Consider the following 25,845-nt stretch of genomic DNA (forward strand, 5'->3'; position numbering starts at 1 on the left):
GAAGATATTCATGATACATAAAACCAACCAAAACCTAGTGACTAGAATATATAAAGAAATCAATGAGAAAAGGACAAAAACCTACTTTTAAAATGAGCTAAGGGGCACATGGGTGGCTCAGTTGGTTAAGTGTCTGATTCTAGCTCTGGTCATGAGCTCAGGATCCTGGGATCAAGCCCCACATCAAGCCCGGCTTTAGGCTCCATGCTCAGCAGGGAGTCTACTTCTTTCTCTCCCTCTGCCCCTCCCCCCGCTTATGCACACACACTCTCTTTCTCTCAAACAAATAAATAAAATTTTGGAAATAAAATGAGCTAAAGCTCAAATGATTTCTAAAAGTGTAAATTTAATTGATTCACAGTTATGAAGAAGTTCTCAAACTTAGTGGTAATCATGGAAATGCAAATTAAAACATAATCATATACTATTATGTGCACCAAAATAAAAATCGGATAATTCTGAATGTTAGCAAGAAAGCAGAACAAAAAGAACTCTCACAAATCTGATGGGAGTACAGATTGGTACAACTACTTTGGAAAGTTTGCCAGTATTTATTATAGTTGAAGATAAATATACTTGGCAATATAAATCCTGGATATACACTCTCAAGAAGTTTTAACACATATACAGCAGGATGCATAAACAAGAATGTTCATTCAGCATTGTAATGGCTGACAAACCAAAAACCCAAAATTTCAACAGTAGAATAGATATAATGTGATATACAGTTGATCCTTGAACGACCTAGGTTTGAACTACATGAGTCCATTTATCCATGGATTTTTTTGATACAGTACAGTACTATAAATGCATTTTCTCTTCCTTATGATTTTCTTAATAACATTTTTTCTTTAGCGTATTTTATTATAAGAATATAGCATATAATAATACATACACAAAATATGTGTTTATGTTATTAGAAAGGCTTCTGGTCAACAGTAGGCTATTAAGTTTTGGGGGAATCAAAAGTTATATGCAGATTTTTGACTGTGCAATGGAGTCAGTGCCTCTAACCCCCATGTTGTTCAAGGGTCAGTTGTACACTATTTTAATGATAGAAAAGATAAATTAAGAGGAGAGACTGAAGAGTGGTAGAGCAGAAAAACAAGATATATGGGTTCCAAAATCCCAAAGAGGAGAGTTTTAAGGAAGAGGGAGTGATCAACCAACCATATTTATGTTGAAAAGTGGAAGAAAATGAAAGCAGAGAAATATTATTTGTACTTAGCAATGGAGATCTTTGGTACTCTTCATCAGAGTAGCTTCAGTAGAATGGTGGAATCAAAAACCAGACTGAAGTTGTCTGAAGTTTGAAGAAAAGCTGAGGAAGTAGAGACAGTGTATGCAAACAAATCCTTTGAGAATTTAGATGATTAAGTGTTTCAGAGAAATGAGGCAGTATAAGGCAATATGGAGTCAAGGAGCCTCAGTCCAAGGGGTCAATGAGAATGATTCTTTGAATCCTTGAATTGAATGGTTCTTTGATAATCCCAGAGAAAGAAAAACAAAGGCAACACAAAACTCAAATTCCCTGAAGACCTGCAGCATTAGTTCCTAGCTTACAGATTCCTTAAATTTCAAAGAAAGATCCTTTACTTTATAGTTTCTATAAAATAAGTTTTTATTAAGCAAGATGTCCATACTTGATTTCTTTTTTTAACAGTAACAAGAAAACTCTAAGGGTTGACCTGAAAGGAAACTTAGATATTTTCTTTCTAGAAAAATAAACATTAAAATATATTCTTAATCTGTGACTTGTATAAATTGCCCATTCCAGTATTAAACATCGCTTCCTCTTAGGAAATCCTCCTTTTTGGCTCACTGAAATCTCTCATGCTGTGGTTATGAGCCCTATACTTTCAACCAATTTCTTTCAACAGAGACATCAAATTATCAAGAACTTTTAAGACACACATTAATAAATAACAAAGTATATAATAAAAGCACTCATTAATAAACTAAAGGAGAAGTAAATATGTTACACAGAGCATTACCTATTGACTTGCTTTCTTGATTTTTTATATTTGTTGGTATAAAGTGTGATCTTAAATTTAACTTTTCAAAATCACTCTTTCTAGGATCAGGTTCATTTTTGAAGAAGACATACCTAGAAAAAATAAAATTAATCTAAATTAAAACAATCAGAAAAATCTATGAAACTAATCTAAAAAAATAAATTTGGAGAAATGTGGTTAAGTCCCAGTAATATAGATTAGATGTCATTGTATTAATAATACTACAATACAAAATGTAAAAGGATGGGACTAACTTGGGAGATAAAAATATTGGTGATAATCACTTGAAGTACCGACAGATAGGAAACTGTTGTTGTCATAGGATTGGGGGAACTGTAGAAAACTATATTTCATAAGCTGATTAACCTTTTAAAAATATGCTAGAAATTCTTTAAATGAGATACTGGAGACATTGTCAGACCTGAGTTAAAGTCATGAGACACAGAGTTATGGTCAGTTCAGACACCAGAATAGTAGACCAGATAGGATGACAGCACTTATTTATTGTAAAGGACATTTTCTCCACTAAATCCTTTAACTGGCTATTGATGGTATGTAATAAAGTTAAAAAGTAATATGTGATAATAAAATATTACATAATTCATATTTCAGACCACTAAATGCTGTGAGTCAGTCATTCAACCTCAGAAACTCACCTTCAGTTGATATCTAATCTCACATCTTTACATATTACCTATAGACTGATGTCTCCCAGGTTTATAATTATAATTTATAATTTATAATCTCTCAAACTCTTCCCTGAGCTTCAGATTTATATATCCAACTGCTACATGACTTCTGCCGTTAGGTATATTATAGGCATCTCAAACTTAACACATTGAAAACCAAATCCTTGCTTTTGCTTCCTTCCCAATCTGATCCTCTTTGAGGCTTCCCCAGCTCCATTCAACCAGAAGCTTAGGCCAAAAACTTGACAATATATTTGATTTCTCTTTCTCTCACTTCCCATTCCCAACTGCTGAGAAGTCTCACTGGATCTTTCTTTGAAACACATCCCAAATTCAACTACTACTTTCCTCATTACTTCTACCCTAGTCCAAGACACCTTCACCTCCCATCCAAGCTACTTCCATGTGTCTCTTGCCTTCTGTTGGCTCTCTCTGCTATCACTCATCCCCTACAGTCTATTCCCAGTGCAACTATGGTGGCATCCATAAAATATGAATGTGAATGATAGTTCTCTCCCATTGTTTCCTACTAACTCAAATAAGTTTCAAAATTCTCACTCCAAGACAGAAACTGTCTCCCCATTGCTCATGTTTCTAAGTATAGGAACTTCCATTTAATGACCCTTTAGGGCTCTCTCTGTGCATACACAACCCCCAGCCTTCACATTGAAGCAGAATGAATTTTCCAGCTTTTTGGTCTAAAGAGAAAGGAACTTAAGCTCCCACTTAAGGACCTTGGTATTTGCTCATCCCTCTGCCTGCACTATTCTTCCCCTGGCTACTGCCAAAGGTTACTTCCTTAAGTTGTAAGAGAGAATTTTGTTAAGACTCTACTCAAATTTCCATGACTTCAGAAAGGTCTTTTCTGTCCCCTTCTCTATCTAAAATAGTAATCCCTATCAATCTTAATTCCTTTAATTAACTATATTTTTCTTCATAGCATTTATCACTAGTGGATTTATATTATACATTCACTTGTTATTTAGTTTAATATCTGTCTCCTCACCTTATCCTAAAATGTAAATTGAGAGTGAGTTTATTTTGCTCACTGTTGTATACCCAGCACCTAGAACAGTAACTGACACATAGTAAGTACACGTGTAATAACACGTTGAGTACACAAACTGTTCTGGTAAATTTTTATTAAACTTTCTTATAATCTTATAATTTCCAGCGAGATTTTATTTTATTCTCTTTGGATTTTTCTGTAAATAATCATTTAATCTTCATAAAATGATTTATCTGTTCTTTAAAAAATACTTACATTTTTGTCTTATGTTCTTATTTAACATCACTGGCAAGCACTTCTAGAATAGTGCAGTATAGTGAGACTGGGCACCCTTCTGCTTCCAATTTAAATGGGAATGTGTCAAGTGTTACACCCTAAGGATGATGTTGGCTATACAGTCTTGTTAAGGAGATCATTTTTTTAGCCTTATCCTACTAAGTCATTTTTCAAATACATTTCCAGAATATGTAGAGGTGTTTTTAGATATGAATTTCCGTATGGTGAACTAAAGAGTGTGGACTTTGGAGTTGGGGCTTACTTTGCATCTCAACTCTATGTGAACTTCTGCAGAACACTGATTTCCTCTGAATCTCAGTCCTTCACAGGCCAAATGCAGGTAATAGCTACTTTATAGAGTTAGTATAAGAATTATGTAAAATAAAGTTTAGAAAGTCCTTAGCCAGTATTTGTGACATAGTAAAAGGCCAATGAGTAGTACTTTTTAAACTTTTTATTATTCCTGAAATTTACTCCACTGAGTCACAGTAGAGTAATATTTATTTAGTACAGTGTTAGATTTTACTTTGTTAATACAGTAAGTTATTGAAAGGCACTATCCTGTTGTTTTAGAGAGGGTGACCAGATGATTTTTTTACCCACAGCTGAGTAAAAAGTAACAAATAAATAGTCTGCATTCTACAAAGACGCACCAATATTTGGGGCTAGACATTCCCCTCTTCTCCCAAGTAGCAGAAAACTGTAGTGGGGAGGGGGGCATACCAGAATTATGTCATTAACCTCACAGAGTCTACAGTGGCTTTTCCTTCTCTTTTCAGTGTTGAAGGGAGCAGGGAGGCTTGGGGTTTCCTAAGGAATTACTTACAAAGACTGAGTTTTTCAAAAGGTAGAGTTTGCTGTCTCATTCTTCAGCTGCACACCTGTTAGCACACTCGCTGATTTGCCCTATGTTTAGCTATATAAAAACAAATTTGGAAGATGGAATGGGAGGAGAAATCAGAGCACACTGCATCCCATTGTTTGGCATGGCAAGGATGTTTGAGTTTCTGAAGGGGGAAAATGGACACTGAGGTTCTAACTAGGCTTGGGTCATTTTGCTGGTATTGCATGCAGATTGCTGACTGCCAAGCTAGTGATCCTTAGCAAAAGAGGCTATGACATATACTGGAGGTGGAAGAGTTGAGGATGAATCTGAAGAGGTGTGGCTGAAGGAGGCTCTCCTTGGTTAGGGAACTGGTCTGTCTGAGAAACTATCACCCATGTCTCCTTAAAGAGTTAGGGTTTTTTTTTTGGGTCTTCTTCTTCTTCCAACTGTAAGGATTGCAATTTTTTGAGGGCAAGCACTATGTCAAATATAGAAATTCTGAGGTTCCTCTTCCTTTGGGACAAACACCATCTCCCACACCACCACCAAACCCCTAACACAGTGTTACTATATAAGCACACAGGAAAAGCTTTTTTTTTTTTTTTTCAATTGAAATACATTTGAGCTATAACATTGTATTTGTTTTATATATACAACATAACTATTTGATATATGTATATATTGTGAAATAATCACCACAATAAGTCTAGTTAATATCCATCACCATATCACATAGTTACAAACTTTTCTTTCTTATGATGAGAACTTTTAAGATCTATTCCCTTAGCAACTTTCAATGTGCAATGCAGTATTTTTTACAATAGCCACCATGTTGTACATTACATCCTCAGGACGTATATTTATCTTATAAACTGGAGGTTTCTGTCTTTTGACCATCTCCACCCATTTCACCAGGAAGGCTCTTTGTGACTAGAGTTGGCTGGAAGATGACAAATAATAAGAAAGAAGAGGGTAGCAGTAGCTAGGTTAAGTAAGAAGCTCTGTTCTTTCCTTCTCTCTCCTCTCTTACTCCTATACAGGGGTAGAGGAGGAGGGTGTGGTGCTGGTAAATATTTAGGAACCTTTTTTCTCCGAGTGTAGTTTCAACATGTATGTTTATTGACATTTTCATTTACCTTAATGAATAACATGAAAGTAAAACAATAAAGACATATGTTAGAATTTCATTCATTCATTAATGGCACAAGCTACTTTTTTTTGCTGAGCCAGACAATAATTTTTGAATTCTAGAATATATCTTCAATTTTGTGTGCTATTCAGAGTGTAATGGCTACAGGCACAACACACTTTTTTTTTTAAGATTTTATTTTATTTTATTTGACAGAGAGAAAGAGAGATCACAAGTATGCAGAGAGGCAGGCAGAGAGAAAGGGGGAAGCAGGCTCCCCGCTGAGCAGAGAGGCTGACATGGGGCTAGATCCCAGGACCCTGAGATCATGACCTGAGCCGAGGGCAGAGGCTTAACCCACTGAGCCACCCAGGCACCCCCAAGACATACTTTTAAGTTTAATCTTCAACAACATTGTCTCCCTCACTTTCCCCCACTGTCTTAAATTTAGTCAAATAACAAATCAAGCCCCCCACTTTGTACTGTTTGTTAATTTCTGTAGTGTAAATACACCCATGGCTGATTTCAAGCTACTGATGGGACATCACCGAATGAGCAATTGAAAAGAAATGTGTAGTAACATGATATTATATAATAGTTTGCCATATGGATACAATAGATGTAAGTTATTTCAGCCACAGATAATAGTAACATATAGTAAAATAATTAGGGACGAGTTTTGAGTATTGTCTTTGTTTTAACTATGTCATTGAATTTTTAGCTTACATAGTTTAACTTTGAATAATAACTTAACCATCTCATAAAATTCTGAAAACTCAACAGTCAGTTCTAACAAACTGGTAGGAGCTGACTTTAGCACAACATTTTCCCGTACTAGAAGCACAAAAAATTATAAGAAGGAAGAGCGGGAGGTGAGCTAGAAAGACTACACCCACCTCCCACTCACTGGCCATACTCCTTTTCCACTTCAGCTCCCACAGTGTCAATAGACTGGCTAGAGAGTGGAAGGGAAAGCCTCAGCTAGCATGTGGAATCAAAATACTAAATTGGACTGACTTTTAATAACCAAAAGTGATCAGAATGAAATTGGAGAAATATAAAAACTGTTTTCTGTTCCTGAGTTGAGAATAAGCAAATGAAACAATTAAGCTAATATTTTACTTTAGGTTTTAAAAAAAATCTATATTCGTAAGTGAGATATAGAATGGTTTTATGTTCTTGTGGTCAGACTTGAGGATCAAAGACATCTTTTTAAAAAGCACTGAAAGTATTCCATTTTTGTTTATGCTCAAAAACCATTTAAATAATTCTTTTTTCTTAAAGATTTTATTTATTTATTTCAGAGAGAGAGAGAGAGCTCACAAGCAGGCAAAGGAGCAGAGGGAAAGGGAAACTCCCCTCTGAGCCGAGAGCCTGATATGGGCCTTGATCCCAGGACGCTGAGATCATGACCTGAGCCAAAGGCAGCCACTTAACTGACTGAGCCACCCAGGTGCTTGTTAAATAATTCTTCGAAACTTTGAAGAAATAGACCTCTGACACGGCTTCAAGACGATAGTCTTTTTTTTTTTTTTTTTTTTTAAGATTTTTATTTATTTATTTGACAGACAGAGATCACAAGTAGGCAGAGAGGCAGGCAGAGAGAGAGGAAGGGAAGCAGGCTTCCCGCTGAGCAGAGAGCCTGATTCAGGGCTCGATACCAGGACCCTGGGATCATGACCTGAGCCAAAGGCAGAGGCTTTAACCCACTGAGCCACCCAGGTGCCCCTATGTCTTCATTTTCTTGCTGAGGTTCTTTCCCCATTTATACTTCTCCAGATTATTCATTATTACACCCATATTTCAAAGCAGCATAGTTATACAAAGAACTCATTATAATTATTTTAATTTCTTCTATATTCATAGTTCTGTAGGTTTTTATTCATTACTGATACTGTGCCTTTATTTTGCCTATTTTTCCTCTTCAATTTCTCAAATTATGGCCATTTTAATATTATTCTGGGAGGTGTCAGACATGCTAATTTTGTAAAATGCTTTTAAAAGTTCAGTATGCTTATGAGAGGAAAGCCAAAAGTTGGTTGAAGTACTAGGAAATGATGGGTTTTTTATTTTTATTTTTTTGCCTTTCAATAAATGCATGCTTAACATGATTTATAAGAAATAAATCAAACCAAATGCTAGATATTTGGTTAATAAGATTAATTATACACAAACTCTGTCCTCAAGTGACCATGATTTTCTTTTCTAGTTTACATAATCCCTTGTCATATTGTTTTATTTCATTTTAAAAACTTTATTATATGGATTAATTTTGTGAATTTAGTTGAGGAGTAACCTAAATTATAAATCCTGATACCTAGAAGCAGATAGACTTATGGAGTAGATAAAATGGGTATATACACAGGGTCCTTCTAAGCCCACAGGGACCTGGATAAGGGTGGTCTCCTTCTCACTGAATAATAAGCCCAAAGTATTTTTATCACTCAGTTTGTAAAGGAATAGGGGGGTGGGGTGTCACAGTTTCTGTAATTATATCTCCAAGCTTCTTTCCTAAAAGTAGGTGCAAAGAACTGTGAAAGTTCTGAGATTCGACCCTACTTACAAGCTAACAAGTTAGCCTACTACAGTTTCATCTATGCTTGTGAAGTAGACTTCAGAGGAAAGCACTCTTTCAAAGCTGTTTGTTATACAAAAATCCTTGAGAGGTTAGGAACAAAGGCATCCAGTGCCTCTGCTTGCAAGATGTACAGAAATAGGAGATCCATGGAAAATTTTTTCCAATAGCAGAGAAGGAATGGGAGATAAGATCCTAGGAATAAAACTGAGTTCCTAGCACTAGGTTCTCATATAATATGAAGAATGAAACCTGGATTATAAATTTGGTGGGTTAATTCACTAGCATAAAATCATAAATCTGTTTTCTGTAAATTGTATTTGTTTTGAGCTACTTATATATATTTTTAATTCATCCCTCTCTACTTTCCCTTTTTTGTTTTATATTTAGGAAAATTTACTGGAAAATTATGTCCTGTTGTAGTTGAGTTAAAGGGAATATAGGTAAGGGCCTTGATTTTGTACTGGATGGGTTAGAGTTAAAGGAAAATTGCTGCACATCCATGGGATGGACGTGAAATGGCACATAAAGGGAAGAAACACAAGAGTAGGACACTGCTCAGCTGGAAGCATGGGGGTTGCTCTAAAATCTGCCTCTTCCCAACTGGAAATCTCTTATGGATCACTTCCCTGATAATGCTTTGGAATGTTTTATTGTTTTTATATGGCAGCCACTGTGAGATGGAAGTCCAGAGCTTTCATTCTGGTGCCATGGGATAATTCCAAATACATTTTTGTATCATAAAGATTTCCAGTTTGAATCATTATTTTAATTATATTTAATTTTAATTTGCATAAAATAGTTCCCCAAGTAAATTCCTCAGAAAGAATATGTAGGCAGATTACCTTCTTAAGTTTTTCATACCCCAAAATTTGTTTTTGTTCTCATAAATAAATGATTCAAAAAATAAAAAAAAAATGATGATTCATACAAATAGAGGATTCTTCAGTTGCCATTCTGTTCAAAAGTTGAAAACAGTTTATTATTTTCTAGCCTCAGAGTTGTAGATGAGATGTATGAAACTCATTTGCTTTCCTTTCCTTTGTTATTAACCAATTCTTTTCTGCCTTTGGAATTAAATAAATAATTAAATAATTATACTCTAAGTCTAGCACTTGGTAACCTTTTTGATCTGAAAATTCAAGTATGTCTTCAAAAAAAGGGCATTTTTTCCTAGTATTTATTTCCTTACCATATTTCTTACTTTCCTGATTTATGTATTAAGTATATATTTATAGGTCAAATACCCTAAAACCCTATTATGTATCTCTTTTCAATCTGACTTCCATTTCTTTTTTTTTATTTTCTCCAGATTGTGCCTCTATTTGACCTTCTAGATTATCAATCCAGTTTTCACCTGTATTTTATTTTCATTTTCCTACTCAATTTTTGACTTTAGAAACATATATATTTAAGATTAATTTATTTGAGAAAGAGAGAGAGAGGAGGGGGAGGGGCGGAAGGAGACAAAGGGAGAATCCTAAGCAGACTGTGCTGAGTATGGAGCCTGATGTAGGACTCAATCTCATAACCCTGAGGTCATAACCTGAGCCAAAACCACGTGATGGATGCTTAACTGACTGTGCCACCCAGGAGTCCCCAGAAATATTATCTTAAATCTCTTTTTGTTTTAGAAATATTTTTAAATCCCTTCATTTATTTTTAAATCCCTGATTAATTGTGCCCTTAAGATAAATGTTTTCTTAAGTTCTCTTCTGTTTCTTCCATAATCTGCTTTATTAGGAGTCACGTGTTCTGATTGTTTGTTTTTGTCTCCCTCCTTCGTATGAATGACCTGTGATTTCTCTTTGACCTCTCATTTCAGTGAATGTGGGTTCTTCAGCACCTATAAAGGTCAGGCTATTTGAGACCCAGTTAATATCAGTCAGAGAGAGATAAGATTCTTTTGCCGTGTATCAGCCACAAATAAGCTGTTCTAAGAGGGTGACTAAGGGAGTGACAAATGAAGAGACCTCTAGAAATGTTTCTCAAACTGCTAGCTGTATATTAGAATCATCTAGGGTGTTTGGATACCTCAACTTTCCCCCAATAGTTAAATCATAATCTCTAGGCAGGACTCAGCATATTTTCCAAAACCTCTCAAGTAGGCAGTCATTGTTGAGAAGTTCTGCTCTAGAATGTCAGGTTTCTCCAGGTATGAGCAATAAGTAGGAGTTCTCCTCCAGCTACAGAGAAGAGGGATGTTCAGCCCAGTAGTGACACTCTCCCCGCAGAGAGCTAGAGTTGAGGCTGTTACCTTCCCAGAATCCTCGTGGGACCTTGAAGGAGCCTGCGCCCACATAAGTGAGAAAGAGTGTGGGCAGCAGCAAGCGAAGCATGAATCTCTGTTTCCACTCACATAAAATTCTCCCTCTTCTCTATTCTTCCGGCTCCCACCTCATCCCCCCTACTTACCTGTAAGTTTTACTTTACCTAAGATTCTAGAAATGATTACCATATGTAAACATGACTTGTATATCTCATTACTATCTTACTTTTAATGACTGGAATATATGACTGCATATTTCAAAAATACAGCTTATATTTGTATTAGCTGGGGTTTTTTTTTTTTTTTTTTTGAGTGCCTACTGAATGTTGGAGAATTTTAAACTCTTCACATCCATTTAACTTTAACCCATTTAACTCACACAACAACCCTGTGGACTATATACTATTATTATTCTCAGGATAATGATGAGAAGACAAGGAAACTGAGGCATAAGGAGAGACTGAGGCACAAAGAGGTTATATAACTTGTCCAAAATTACAACTAGTAGGAAGTAAAGTTAAGTACAAACCTGGCAACTGGCCTATAAACCTCATTCTCTTCATCTCTATGCCAGACTAATGTCACACAGAGTATTAAACTAAAGGAACAAGGAATTTGGCCAATTAAATTTCACTATAGGCTGCAAGTGAACGTTCTATTCGTGTTTAATTAAATTTTTTATATGCAAGTTTATCCTATTGTCATAAAACTATTTCTAAAAGGAATATTCTTTTGACAAGTCTCATTGTAGATTTATTTTTAGGAAAATAATTCTTTTTTTTTTTTTTGAAGATTTTATTTATTTATCTGATAAAAACACAGTGAGAGAGGGAACACAAGCAGCGGGGACTGGGAGAGGGAGAGGCAGGCTTCCCACTGAGCAGAGAGCTCCATTCCAGGACCCTGGGATCATGACCTGAGCTGAAGGTAGATGCTTAACGACTGAGCCACCCAGGCGCCCTATTTTTAGGAAAATAATTCTTCTAATGAGAAGTTCCTATTAATCTATGAATCTAAAGAAAAAATATTCTTTTTTTTTACTGTATTCTCAGTACTCTTGTAATTTTCAGTGACAATTTAAATACTCTTAATCTATCTCTTTGCCCCTAACTTGTTTTCTATTTCTTACCACTTTATAAGTGGTAAAATTTCCATTTTCAGCTGATAATCCAGTACTAAATACTTAGGTAATGGAGAAAACACTTTGTCTCTCTTTTAAAAATTCCTTATTCCAGGTAATTTTTTATTTTTTAATTAATTTATTTTAATTTTTATATTTTAAATTTAAATTGAATAAATTAACATATAACATTATTTGTTTCAGGGTAGAGGTCAGTTAATTTTTTAAAGGGATTTTGGTAAAATGAGTATGACTATTTTGTCATAACAAACATCCAATTATGAAACATACAATTGTGAAAAGTTGCAGAGAAGAGTAGGTTTGGGTTTACTGAGAAATCTTAGAGACTATATACAGATTAATCAAGAGATATTTTTAATATTTTATCAATTCCCATTTATCCAAGAGAAATGCAGAAATCCTGAACTAATAGTAACATGGAAAACCTGTCTCTGGGGGCAAGTGGGAAAGAAGCCCTAAGAATTTGAATGGTTCTCAATCTCAGCTTTATGTAAGAATCATCTGGGGAATCTTAAGAATATTAATGCCAGAGCTTCTCTCCAAACTAATGAAAGTAGAATCCAATTATTTTAAAGCTCCCACGTAATACTAATGGACAGATGGGTTAAAAATTACTATTCTGAAAGCAAAGCTCAGCTACAAATAAACCTGGGCAGATTTCACAAATTAGGTGACCACAGCACCAGATTGATAGTTGCTATGATTTTCAACAAACCCTGGGAAAAAAACAGAATGAACAGATGTTGGCGCCGGGCAGGAAGATTAGAGTAGCACATAAGCTAGAGCAGAGCTCAAAGGATGGTTCCAGGCCCAGCAGCACCAGCATTACCTGGAGACTCAAAAGACATGGTGAACCATGAGAGACTATGGACTCTGAAAAACAATCTGAGGGGTCTGAAAGGGCAGAGTGTGGGAGGTTGGGGGAACCAGGTGGTGGGTATTAGAGAGGGCATGGATTGCATGGAGCACTGGGTGTGGTGCAAAAACAATGAATTCTGTTATGCTGGGAAAAAAATAAAGTAAAAGACATGCAAATGATCAGGCCCCAGCCAGATCTATTGAATCAAAAGCTCTGCAGGTGCAGCCCAGCATCTGCATTTGAAGGAGCCCTCCATGTTTGAGACTCACTGGGCTAGAGCAGTGCCTCTCTACCATTAGTGTTCACAGGAATCACAGAGGGGATCTTGTTAATAGCGGCTTCTGTCTGGGAGGGGGTCAGACATTCTGCATTTCCAAGTTCTGGGGTGATAGGATGCTGCTGGATGGAAGACCACACTTTGAATCGCAAAGAGGCTAGAGGTCAGAAATGAAAGAAGCCTGCAGTGACCAGAAAGTCACTGGTCCAGGTGGGGGCAGTTAGGACATAAAGTTTAGGTTAAGCTGAAAGCTGTATGAATTAGATCTGACACCTTAGCTCGGTGTAGGCTCGCGGTTTGCAAGCACTGGTGGAGACTAGTATCCTAAATTATAATTACCATAACTTAAAAGTCCAGGAACTGCATCTCACGAGATGGAGGAGCTGAATCTATCCAATATAATCAATGAAACCAGGAGAGCATTGCTGATATGAGGACAGAAACTTTCTGCTTTGTGCTCTGTTATTTAAGCAATCATTTTGTCATAGCTAAAGAGGACTCGCTGCAAGAATGGGTTGCTTCCTGGAAGAATGCTCCCCGCCTTCTGATTAACCTTCAGACATCTAAAACTTAATATATCCAAAATAAAACCTAGCTCTTCTCACTCTAATCCTCTTATCCACCCCAATGTGCTTTGCATAATATGTTCTCCTCCTAAGTACAGAGTGTCATAATACACCTAGTTACCAAGCCCAGAAGCCCCAAGTCATTCTACATTCGGAACAGGGTGGTGATGATGGAGAGCACAGGCTCTGAAATCAGACTGCTAGAGTTTAAATTCCCCTCGGGCCACTTATCTGTGTGACCTTGGGCAAGTTATTTCACCTCACTCCGATGGATTCCTCATCTGTAAAACTTCACTGAACACACTGAATGGTTATACAGAATAAATGAGGTAAGAACAGTATCCCCACCACCACCACCACCAATGTACGACTGAAGTTCTATTAATTCTACATCTTATTACTTCTTTTGCCTGGGCTCTCCTCTACATTTCTGATACCTAGAAAAATTAATGGCGTAGTGCACATACAGAATGCCAGTGGAAAACCAAGTATGACATACTCAGGCTACCCCTTGTAAGGACCAGAGAAACTGACTTCTTGATTTTCTACGTGGACTTCTTTTGTCAGTCTGTTGGTCTAAAACTTGAAATAAAACCTAACATTAATTTGGGGTAATGTAATAGAATTCAAGACAAGTCTTTCTTTAAAAATTCAGAATTGTAATTAGTACCTAATTACCATCTGTAATAGTAAAATATTATAATAAATATTTTGTAAATGATGACTATTCAGAATGCTGATCAAGTATGTTGTAATTCATAAGCACTATAAAACATAACTTGCGTTAGACAAAGCTTACATTTAAAACAAATTACATAATCTAAGACAAATCTACAGTAGTGCTTTAAAACTCCAAACTGAAAGTCTCAGGTAGTTAGGATGGTTACCTTTTTCCTTTTTTAATACTGTATAAATTGTCTCCTGTGATCTTGGGTACTTTCTTAGATATGAATGGAACAATATCCTCTTCAAATTCTAACTGAAAGTCAAACGTCAGGGGTGTAACTGAAGTATTTTTCTTTCCTTGACTCTGAAGCGTGTTTTTCTGCAGGAAAGCCAAAGTACAGCATTGTGAAAAAATGAGCTCTTTTCATAGAGGGAAAATCCTGTGTGGAAAGGAACGAAATTAGTCTCACTTTATGCACACACGACAGAATTCATGTGCCAGTCAATAATGGAGAAATATTACAGATTGAAAACTAGGGGCCTTGTGTACCAACATTTTTTAATGCTTTTGCTGTGTGACCTAAGCTGCTCTTTTCCCAACCATGAAATGAGAAGACTTTGGATGAGATGATCATGAAGTCTCCCTCCTAATTCTAAAATTTAGAATTTCAGAACGACCTGTAAATTAAGCAAAGACAATACTCATACATTGAGTTATTGGAAGGAGAGCAACATGGTCTCCAACCTGCTGCTCTTGCTGTCCCCACAAACGAGGCGAATCACTGCAACATTTGTCTAGTTGCATGAGCCAGAAATAGAGTTAAGAAAGCAATCAAAAGACTTTGTTCAAATATTTATAGAAATGGACTGAGGAGAGAAAAGGACATAGCTAACGAGTTAGTTAAGGAGCCAAAATCTTTTCTAAAAAAATCTCCAGCACTGCATAGAGGAATAAAGTGATGAAAAATTTGAAAGCAAGTCAAAGGATAGGAACTTTTGCTTCTGCCAAAGAAGGATTAAGCGCTATAGGAATTGCCCTCCTGCTGTAAATAACTAGAAAACCAGACAAAACATATGAAAACAACTGTAATCAGGCATTAGAAAGCAGGCGGGGGGGGGGGGGGGGTGGGGGGAGAACCATAATCCCTAAGGAAAGGGAAACAAATGAGGTAAATCCCGCAATAGCTCAGCTTGCTTATTAAAGGCAGTTTCCACACTGAGACACAGGGAAGGGGAACTCACATCAAACCTTGGCCCTTAACCTTGTTGAATTTAAGAGACAGAAATTGTCCCAACAATTACATTCTTGGGTGTCCACCCTAGAGAAATGAAAATTTACGTTCACACAAAAACCTGTACACAAATATACAGAGCAGCTCTCTTTAAGCTTTTTTTTTTTTTAAGTAGCTTTATTTTTAAAAGCAAAGTACTGAAAACAACCCAAATGTCCTTCAGTGGGTGAGTGATTGAAACTCTGTACATCCATATAACGGCATACTACTCAGCAATAAAATCTATATATTATTTATAATAACAAAGCTATTGATTCATGCAAAAACTCAGATGGGCCTCAAGGGCATTATGCTTAGTGAAGAAGAGTCAATCTCAAAATTTCACATACTGAATGATTCCATTTACATAACATCCTCAAAATTACTGTGATAGAGGTGGAGAACAGATTAGCCATTGCCAGGGGTAGACGGGGAGTAGAGTGGGGGTATAGATACAAATACAGAGAAGTAACATGAGGGATTTCTTTTATGGTGATGAAAATGTGCTGACCTTGATTGTGGTAGTGATCATACAAATCTATCACAGGATAAAAATCAATAAAATTATACACACAAATGAATACAGGTGAAAACTAAATAAAGTCTGTAGTCTGGTTACGAGCAATGTACGAGTGTTAACATCGGTTGGGACTCATACTAGTTTTGATACTGTACACAACCCATACAAAATGTCACCACTGGGGGAAACTGGGTGAAAGGGACATGGGATTCTCTATAGTCCTTCTGACACTTCCTATAAGTTGATAATTATTTCAAAATAAAAAGTTTTAAAAAAATAAAGAAGCGCCAAAGTGATTTATATATTGTTATCTCATCTTTTGGTCATTAAAAAAGAAAATAGAGGCAATTCACCTTCATAAATGTATGTATGTGTATGTGCAACTGCATATTTATGAGTATATGTAAAGATATATAGATTTATACATACATATATAATATTTGTATATCTTTGTGAGAGCACAAAAGAAAATGTGGATGGATAAACCCAAACTGCTAAGTGTTTTTTGCCTCAAGAGGAAAGAGTTAAAGAGGCCAGAGACAATTTTTCTTTACGTAATTTTCCTTTAGTATAATTTTTTAAAGATTTTATGTATTTATTTGACAGAGGAAGAGAGAGAGAGAGTGAGAGGGAGAAGATGTGCAAAAGCAGGGGTAGCGGGAGAGGGAAAAGCAAGCTCCCCCTTGAGCAGGGAGTCCTATGTGGGACTGGATTCTAGGACCCTGGGATGATGACATGAGCTGAAGGCAGACCCTTAACCAACTGAGCCATTCAGGCACCCTTCTTTAAGTATAATTTATGTATATGTTTGTTGCTTATTTCCAAAAGTATGTTTTAATTTTATACTTTAAAAAAATAAGAAAAGTTTTACATTTTGATTATATATACTTTCAAAAGAATATCCAGAGAATCCTCTCTCAGTAATACATAAATTGGGCATAGTAACACAAAATTAGAAAATGCATTGAAATGCTTTGCACAAAGGAAGTTTTTAGTAAAAGGTAAGAATTACAAGGACTAATCATATATAAAAGGGAATTTCAGGACAAATTAAACAGATTTATCTCTGATATTTTCTAAAGTACATTTCATTTTAAACAAAAAATGAGAGAGAGAGAACTTTGGAGTGCTTAAGTCCAATATGGTTGCTTTAGTAAGTTACTCCTAGTTTGCAATTTCAAAATTTGGGTAATGATAACAGAATGAATTTATTGTTTTTTCTATATTTCTCTATTTTCTGAATAAAAGAAAATCAAATTTCTATTCAAGCATCAAAATTTTCATTTTCAGGTTCACAAATATGTTCAGTCACTTTAGAATTCCTCTCTGTGCTGTTTTCCTTGATTTCTTGGACTTGATGCTCTTTGTTTCATTTACTCACATTGCTATATTATTTTGCAAATTTTTGTGTAACCAAATTACATTGCTCATATATGCTAAGAACCTGGTTTTTAAATTATATTCTTTTTTTTTTTTAAGATTTATTTACTTATTTGTGAGAGAGAGCACATAAGGGCAGAGGGGCAGGGGCAAAGGAAGAGGGAGAGGGGAAGCAGACTCCTGCTGAGCAGGGAACCAGATGCAGGGCTCCATCCACTACCAAGGAGTCATGGCCTGAGCTGAAACCAAGCTTGATGCTCAATCAACTGAGCCACCTAGGCATCCCCAAAACTATATTCCTTATTAATATTTTTATTGAATTTTATAAAAGTCCCACCTTTTTTAATTTTATGAGTTTTATTTTTAATTTGGTAACTATACCAAATATTTTCTTCTTTTTAATAAACCAGTTAAATAACTTTTTATATGTTAGAAAATATGAGTGAGAACTATAGTAGTCATATTTACTATTTGACTGCCTATTTGATTTTTTTTATCTTCATCACCTTAGATACATTATAACCTAATATAATATGACAGCTATCCAGTAGTCAAAATATGAAAAGAGCCCAAATGTCCATCAACTGATGAATGGATATATATACACATAGAGAGAAACATACTCATATACGCACAATGGAATATTACTCAGCCAACAAAAAGAATGAAATCTTGCCATTTGCAATAATGTGAATGGAGTTAGAGTGAATATTATGCTAAGCCAAATAAGTCAGTCAGAGAAAGACAAATACCATATGATTTCACTCCTGTGGAACTTAAGAAGCAAAACACACGAACATAGGAGAAGGGAAGGAAAAATAAAACAGAAGGAAAACAGAGAGGGAGACAAACCATTGAGACTCTTAACTTTAGGAAACAAACTGACAGTTGCTGGAAGGGAGGTGGCTTTTGGGTAACTAGATGACGGGTATTAAGGAGGGCACTTGTTGAAATGAGCACTGGGTGTTATATGCATCTGATGAATCACTGAACTCTATCCTGAAACTAATAATACACTATATGTTAACTCACCTGAATTTAAATGAAATCTTGAAAGAAAAAAAAATATGGCAGTTATCCAGAAGTTACTTTGTATATCTAATTAATTCTTTATAGTATGCACTGACATGGTCTACTTTTTCAACTAATATAATTATTTGCTTTTTACAAATTAACTTATATCTCCAAACTAATGCATCATTAACTAAAAATTAAAAATCATTCACATTTGAAATAATATTTTAATGATTAAATTTAATTTTAGCTTTCATTTACAAACCTTTGCTCTTCTGGCCAAGAGTATCTTTGCCTGCTCATCCAGAATATCTAACTTCTCTAAGATTTTTTCTGCCATTTTCTGTCAGTAAATTCCTATTTAAAAAGGAGAAAAGAGAAGAAATCTCCAAAACAAATAAAATTTAAACATATAATTTGATTATATGTTAGGCATAAGAGACCCACATTTACATTACTATTTGGGGTACAAAAGAGAACTGTATAGATTATGGAATAAAAATGGGATTATAGAGGTATCCAAGTTTTTTTTAGACAGAAGGTCACATGATCAGAACTCCCAGATGTGTGTGGACTTTAGGAAAGTTAAAAGGTATGATGTGACTCATACTGGAAGCAAGGACACGTGGCTTGATTTATACCTATTTTCTTTTTGTTGTGATATAATTTTAATGAAAGTAAATGTGAAGAGTTCACATTTGTATAATTAATTACATTCAAATTAAATTAGTCAATGATCCAAGACTATTAATACAGCACTTAGAAAGTGATCAGTCACACAGAGAGAGCGGCTGCCAAGCTGGATGATCCTATTCTCCTAATAACTCAAAATCTCTCGTCAATTAATATTGCTGAAAATTACACCTGGGGTCAGGCAGCTCGTATTAGGCTTGGGGACCTAAATGTTAGACATCAGGACACAAAGTACCTTTGCAATGCACTACAAATAGCTAGGAGTAGAGTAGAGGCAAACGTTAACCCAAAGCTCCATCTAGATTTTTGCTCAGTGGATTGAATGTGCTCCAGTGCATTTAAATGTAAACACTGTATGGTTCACAGAAAGTACTGAATTCCTCAATATTTCCAAGGAACATCAATGTCAACACTAAGGTTCTTCCAAGCTCAAAAATATCTACACTATTTCTCCGATAATATATATTATTCAATCAATGTTTCCCAAAACAATAATGCATGAAAAGACAGGGATTAAGGATTCTATGCCAAAAGCTCACATTATTTAGTACTTGGTTTCTTTTTTCTACTCTTGGACTCTTCTGGGCCATGGGGCTGCAGGCGGATTGTTTGCCTTGTTAACAAACCATATAACCTGAAGTTGCAGATTGGAGAGGGAGTATGTAGGCAAGTGTGTTAGCACAATTATGAGTACCTCAAATTTTCTAAGTCTCCTATTGAAGAGTACGGGACAGATTTTAGAAGAGAATCTAGATTATCTGGATACTATGTGTTGTCTTCTCCAACCTAGGAACCAGTCCTCTCATAGATCCTAAAAACAACTGAAGGAATTTTAGTTTCTGTTTTTTCCTTAAAGCATAATATGAGTTCAAGGGTGTAGAGAAGGCTCCCATATTCCTCACCAAAATTTCTTTTATTGGGGACAAAGATTTTAATTTTTCAATAAGGAATAGAAAGGCAAATAACTGCAAGAACTACAATACTGAAGTGAATGGGTTTCCCAGTTTGGGGAAGAGATAAATTACACAAGGGACAACTGAGGCACACAGCTTACTTGTGAGAGGGAACAGAAAGCAGGTCTTTTTAGAGACTAAGATGTCCTTGTTATACATCTTCAACATCACACCAGACATTTTAGGATGCACCATATCTTCACCTTTTATACACACACTCACACACACACACACACACACACACAGCTGTAATTTAAAGGAATTGTTTTTTATTTAAAATTATTTTGCTATGGTAAATTACTTAGGTATGGTATGATTTCTAGCAAATCACTGTGCATGTCACAAGGTTTTCTTGAAGTGAGAAAATTCAAGCAACAAATGATTTTCAAGTGTCAGTGACAGTTTCATGAATACTAAATTTGACCATTAATGAAATTGACAGAATTTTATTAATTTTAGTTTTGGAGTTTTATTTTGTAGTTCATATTTTGAAGCCTACACTTTTTTTCATACATATATGAATATATATATATATATATATATATATATATATATATATATATAATTTTTTTCCAGTTTCCAAATGTTTTTGTGGGTCTTAGGCAGTGTGCCAATGGCTTCTAATGGATAAATGGCCCTGGGACAAAGTAGAGGGGAGGAAACACTACAGACTAACTTGCTTGCTTTCATCATTAAACCAAGGATACCAAGGGCTTAGCTATATCTCTTCAAATAAACACTGAGAGCAAAGGAGCATCAGGCAGGTCTAATACAATGACATATTCAAACTGTTCTGCATAAACTAAAAACTAATCCTTTAATGCAAAATACTGTATTACGTGTTCCTCAATATAACTCTCTGTGTTTTAGTCCTTTCTTGATTCTTTTTTTTAAATTTTAATGTCTACTTTAAACCTGAATGTTGGTTTCATACTTCTACTTCATACTTCTATTTCTATGAGCACATCTTCTACTTAATTCTATTTCTGACCATATACTATCATCAGATGGTAAACATTTAATTGTTATTTCCTCATTTGGTTATTTAACTGTATTACCTGAGAAATACTGTGCTAGGCTTTCCACCAAATCTACTGAGGAAGTTGGCCCCTGGCAGACATTATCTTCCTGAGCAAGGCAGATGGGCTCTATCACTAAGAAGACAAAGACCATCGGGCTCCTGGGTGGCTCAGTTGCTTAAACAACTGACTCTTGGTTTTGGCTCAGGTCATGATCTCAGGGTTGTGAGATCAAGCACCTGTGGGCTCCGTGCTCAGTACAGTTTTCACTTGAGATTCTCTCCCTCTGCTCCTCCTCTGGCCCCTGCTTGTGAGTGCCCCCCCATCTAAAATAAAATAAATAAATAATAAGATTTTTTTTTAAAGAAAAAGAAAGAAAGAAAACAGAGACCATCAAGTAAGAACTTCTTCAACTCCTCTTTCTTGTGCCAAAGTCTTATCTGCATCCATTCGCATCTTACTTGTATTTTAATTTTAATGGAAGTGTTGCCTCTCGCATCCATAGTTAATCCCTCCCAGGGTATTCTAGACTCTATTACCTCTGTGCTCCTAAAAGAATTACCTCCACTGTTTGCACCCTCTCTCTGGAATCTGTCAATCTCTTTTCTTCACAATTTCTTCTCCTTAGCATTCTCACACCTCTTCTAGTTTTTTTTTTTTTTTTAAAGATTTTATTCCTTCACTTGACAGAGGGAGAGATCACAAGTAGGCAGAGAGTCAAGCAGAGAGAGAGGGGGAAGCAGGCTCCCTCTTGAGCAGAGAGCCCGATGTGGGGCTCGATCCCAGGACCCCAGGATCATGACCCGAGCTGAAGGCAGAGGCCCCAGCCCACTGAGCCACCCAGGCTCCCCCTCTTCTAGTTTTAAAAAAGAAAAAAATTCTTCCCCTAACCTGACTAGCTATTATTCTCTCTCATCTTCCCTGATTGACACATTTCTTAAAATGCTCATCTTTACTTAGGGTTTCTAATTTCTTACATTTCTTTTCCTTCTTAATTTACCATCATTTGGCTTCCTTCTATACTCTGTTACTAGAGCCACTCTCATAGGCCACCAGGGTCACCATCTTATCAATTAGTGACCCCTTTTCTGCTCTTTTTACCTTATTTGAATGTCTATAACTCTTATTCATGTTGACCACTCCTGTCTACGGAAACCCTGACCTCTCTTGGTTTCTATGACAACAGTCCCATTTTGCTACTCTCTGAAGATTCCTTCTTCCTCCAATTACTCCCTAAATACTTGAAAGAGGGAAGTGTTCCTCATCCTTAGTGTTTCTAAGGGCTCAGGCCATCTTTTTCATTATTCCATACATCCTTTGGGATGACCTCCCAAACTCATAGCTTCATCTACCACCATCTATTTTCAAACAAAATCTCTCTTTTGAGTTCCAAACCAATATTCCTAGCTCAACCCAGATTTCCTACAGGTAGCCCAAATTAGATCTAAAAGTAAACTTGTCCACATCCTTCTTCTGCCTCAGTCAAAAGTCTCTTTCAACCTTTATTATCATATTATCTCATATTTATGGGCATCCAGTCCACAAACTTAGGCATTGCAATAACAATCCTTGTTACTGCAGAATGAACTCAGAAATTTCCAAGGAGTACAGATGTCCCGTTGCTACCCCAGGCCTGCTAAGTCAGGATTTATGGAGGGGAAGATAAAGACTCTATTTTTTAAAGCCATTCTGATGAAGCTATTCCCCAAACCAGGATTTGGTCACCACTCTGTAGAAAAACTCCCTCCCATCCCCTCCCTAAATGCACACAATCTTTATCTTGTGTTTGCTACATCTTACATATCCCCTCAGCTTTTCTCCTCATATCTATTCACATTGCTATTGCTTCTGTTTAGGGTTCCATAACTTGTTGCCTGGATTATTGCAATAGTTCCAAAATATGTGTATACATTTGATCCATTCTATCTTCCATTTTGTCCTTCACATTTGTCTGACTTATTTTCTCAAGAAAACACACACACACACACACACACACACACCACACCTCCCTGATTAAGGCTTCAATCTCTCCCTACAGCTTTCAGGAGAAAGGGCCAAGCTTCTTGATTTCTCATGTAAGAATCATGGTTTGGCCTCCAAGTTTTTAACCTCATCTGCTTCTTCCTCATGTATACATGCTACCCTGGACCTGAAGAACAACTTGCAGTTCCTCAAATGTGTTGTATTTTCTCTACTTGTTGCTTGGCTTCTGCTGTTTCCCACTGCCTGCAAAGTTGTTCTTCCATTCCCTGTATTTCTAAGTTCTATTTATCTTTTAAGACCCAAGACAAATAACATCTCTGCGGGGAAGCTTTCTCTGATACACTATGATTTAAATGTCCAATATCTGTGCTTACATGATAGTCTATGTGTATTGTTAACCCAGTTCTTAATCACTCTCTATTAAACCATTTGATATTCTTATTTTATTCTTCCTCTAGACCATGTATTTCTTGAAAGCAGGAACCATGTCTAATCTTTGCATCCCTGTTACCTAACAATATGAATGAAATAAGCATCAGCCATAAAGGAAATGGACAAATATAAAGTGTTACAACAATTTTCAACTGGCATTTACATGTATAAGTTAGCACAAATAATTGTCAAAGTCCTGTTGATGTTCTTCTAGATTAAGCTATAGCATTTAAAAGCATTACTTTCTCTCCCACCTTCAAACTCAGAAAGGCAGCATAATATGTTGGTTAAGAACATGGACTTTGGAGTCAGACTGTCTGGAGTCCTTGGCTCTGCTACTTATCAGCTGTGTTACTGTGGGCTAATTGCTTAACTTCTCTGTGTTGTCCCTTTTCTGTGTTGTTCCATCTGTAAAATGGAAATAAGACAATCACCTACTTCATTGGGTTGTTTGTTACAAGTTTCGGTTGAATGAATATAAGTGACATATAATATTTGGCAAATAAAATAAGTAAAAACCAGTAATGATGCACTTAACTATTAAGGGTAAGACATGTGGGATACCTATAAATACTGCAAAATGCATGTTCTCCACCTGAATACCATTTCATTTTTTTCTGCCATCCCTGCCATATGTCTAACTGTCTGCTTACTTCTTCCACGGATATTTCTTTAATTTACACCTACACAAACTCCTTGGAACTTGATAAACAATGAGAATTTATTCAGCAATTTAGTATCTTCTATTTTAATCCCACAATTCAGTATCTTCTGTATCATGTCATTTGATTATGTTTCCTTTCCTTCTCTAGTTCTTTCATAGTTTTATTTCTCAATTTTCTATCAAGACCTTATTCTGGGGCACCTGGGTGACTCAGTAGGTTAAGCGACTGCCTTTGGCTTGGGTCATGATCCTAGGGTCCTGGGATTGAGCCCCATGTCTGGCTCCTTGCTCAGTGGGGAAACTGCTTTTCCCTCTGCCTCTACCTGCTACTCTGCCTGCTTATGCTCTCTCTCTTTCAAATAAATAAATACAAATTCTTTTTAAAAAAATCTTATTCTGAGTTCACTGAACAGAAACTAAAACTGTGTCCTATAAACACAAGTATAGGGGGCCTGGGTGGCTCAGTGGGTTAAAGCCTCTGCCTTCAGCTCAGGTCATGATCTCAGGGTCCTGGGATTGAGCCCCGCATCGGTCTCTCTGCTCAGTGGGGAGCCTACTTCCCCCACTCTTCTGCCTGCCTCTCTGCCTACTTGTGATCTCTGTCTGTCAAATAAAATAAATAAAATCTTAAAAAAAAACACACAAATATGCAGGCCTTGAATATATAACAACTATTTAGGGAAACAACCCCAATAAACATTACCATATCTTCATACTGGATATACATCAAAAACATATCATTAGGTTGTGCTCAAGTAAATAGATCTAATCATCCCCCTTTCAACCAATACATTAACTGGGGCAGGAGAGATGATCTCACTTCTGAAATATGTATAGATATATCTGAAATGTCCTTATATGTACTTACACTTGTAGGAAAATGCTCTACTCTGGAATGTAGTGTTCTTATGTGGTCACAGAAGCCTAACTCATAGAATCTTGGGGTTAGAAGGGTCAATAGTATCTCATATAATTCCATGAACAGTGAAGCAACATTGACCCCAATTGGACAAGATTTTTCTGATCCTTGCTTTTGTTTCATTGCCATTGTCTTTCTCAGGTTTCAGGTTTCACTTTTCCTTCCAATTGGTTCCTGCACCCTACTGCCCCTAATTCTCCTGCCCCAGTCTTCCTCCTTATCCCTCAAATACTGATTCCTCATAATTCCATCAGAGCTGTCTTTTTGATGACACTGAATTGCTGACCAACTCCAGCTCCAGGATACAAACCTTAACAAGGTCCCCATTACCTACAGAATAACATGCAAACTTTTCAGATGACATATGAGATATTTGAAGAAAAGGCAGTCTAGGATCTGGCTCAGTTCACCTTTTGAGTTAATCTCCACCATATCCAGTCTTCTTCTGCCAAACTCTATGATTCTCATTCCATGGATGCATCCTGCCTTTCTCGCAGGTATGTTCTTCACTCATGCTTTTCCTTTCCCCGGCAATGTTTTTTCTTCATGCCTTCCAGTCGAAAGCCTACTCTTTATCAAATCCTAGTATGAAGGCTACCTCTTCTGTGAAATTTTCCTGACATCCTTGTATTCCTTGTCTTGGTGACAGTCTCTTCCTCATGTGTACTCCTATCATGCTTTGTCCTACACCATAGAATTT

At 36.3% G+C, this 25,845-nt stretch overlaps 1 protein-coding gene across 1 annotated transcript in view; it reads right to left on the reverse strand.

Annotated features, from left to right (window-relative positions):
• The window catches only part of LOC111142896 (chromosome unknown C1orf141 homolog), a 40,437-nt gene extending 21,615 nt beyond the window's left edge, over positions 1 to 18,822 (reverse strand). The window contains exons 1-3 of the mRNA XM_022496284.1: positions 18,748 to 18,822; positions 14,519 to 14,676; positions 1,995 to 2,107 (exon numbers count right to left, since the gene is read on the reverse strand). Of these exons, the coding sequence (XP_022351992.1) occupies positions 1,995 to 2,107; positions 14,519 to 14,676; positions 18,748 to 18,822 (346 nt within the window). The remainder of the gene's footprint in view (positions 1 to 1,994; positions 2,108 to 14,518; positions 14,677 to 18,747) is intronic.
• Positions 18,823 to 25,845: the final 7,023 nt, after the last annotated feature.

This window comes from Enhydra lutris, unplaced genomic scaffold (genome assembly GCF_002288905.1).
Source record: "Enhydra lutris kenyoni isolate GAN:26980312 unplaced genomic scaffold, ASM228890v2 scaffoldscaffold9, whole genome shotgun sequence".
In the NCBI taxonomy this organism is placed as follows: domain Eukaryota; kingdom Metazoa; phylum Chordata; class Mammalia; order Carnivora; family Mustelidae; genus Enhydra; species Enhydra lutris.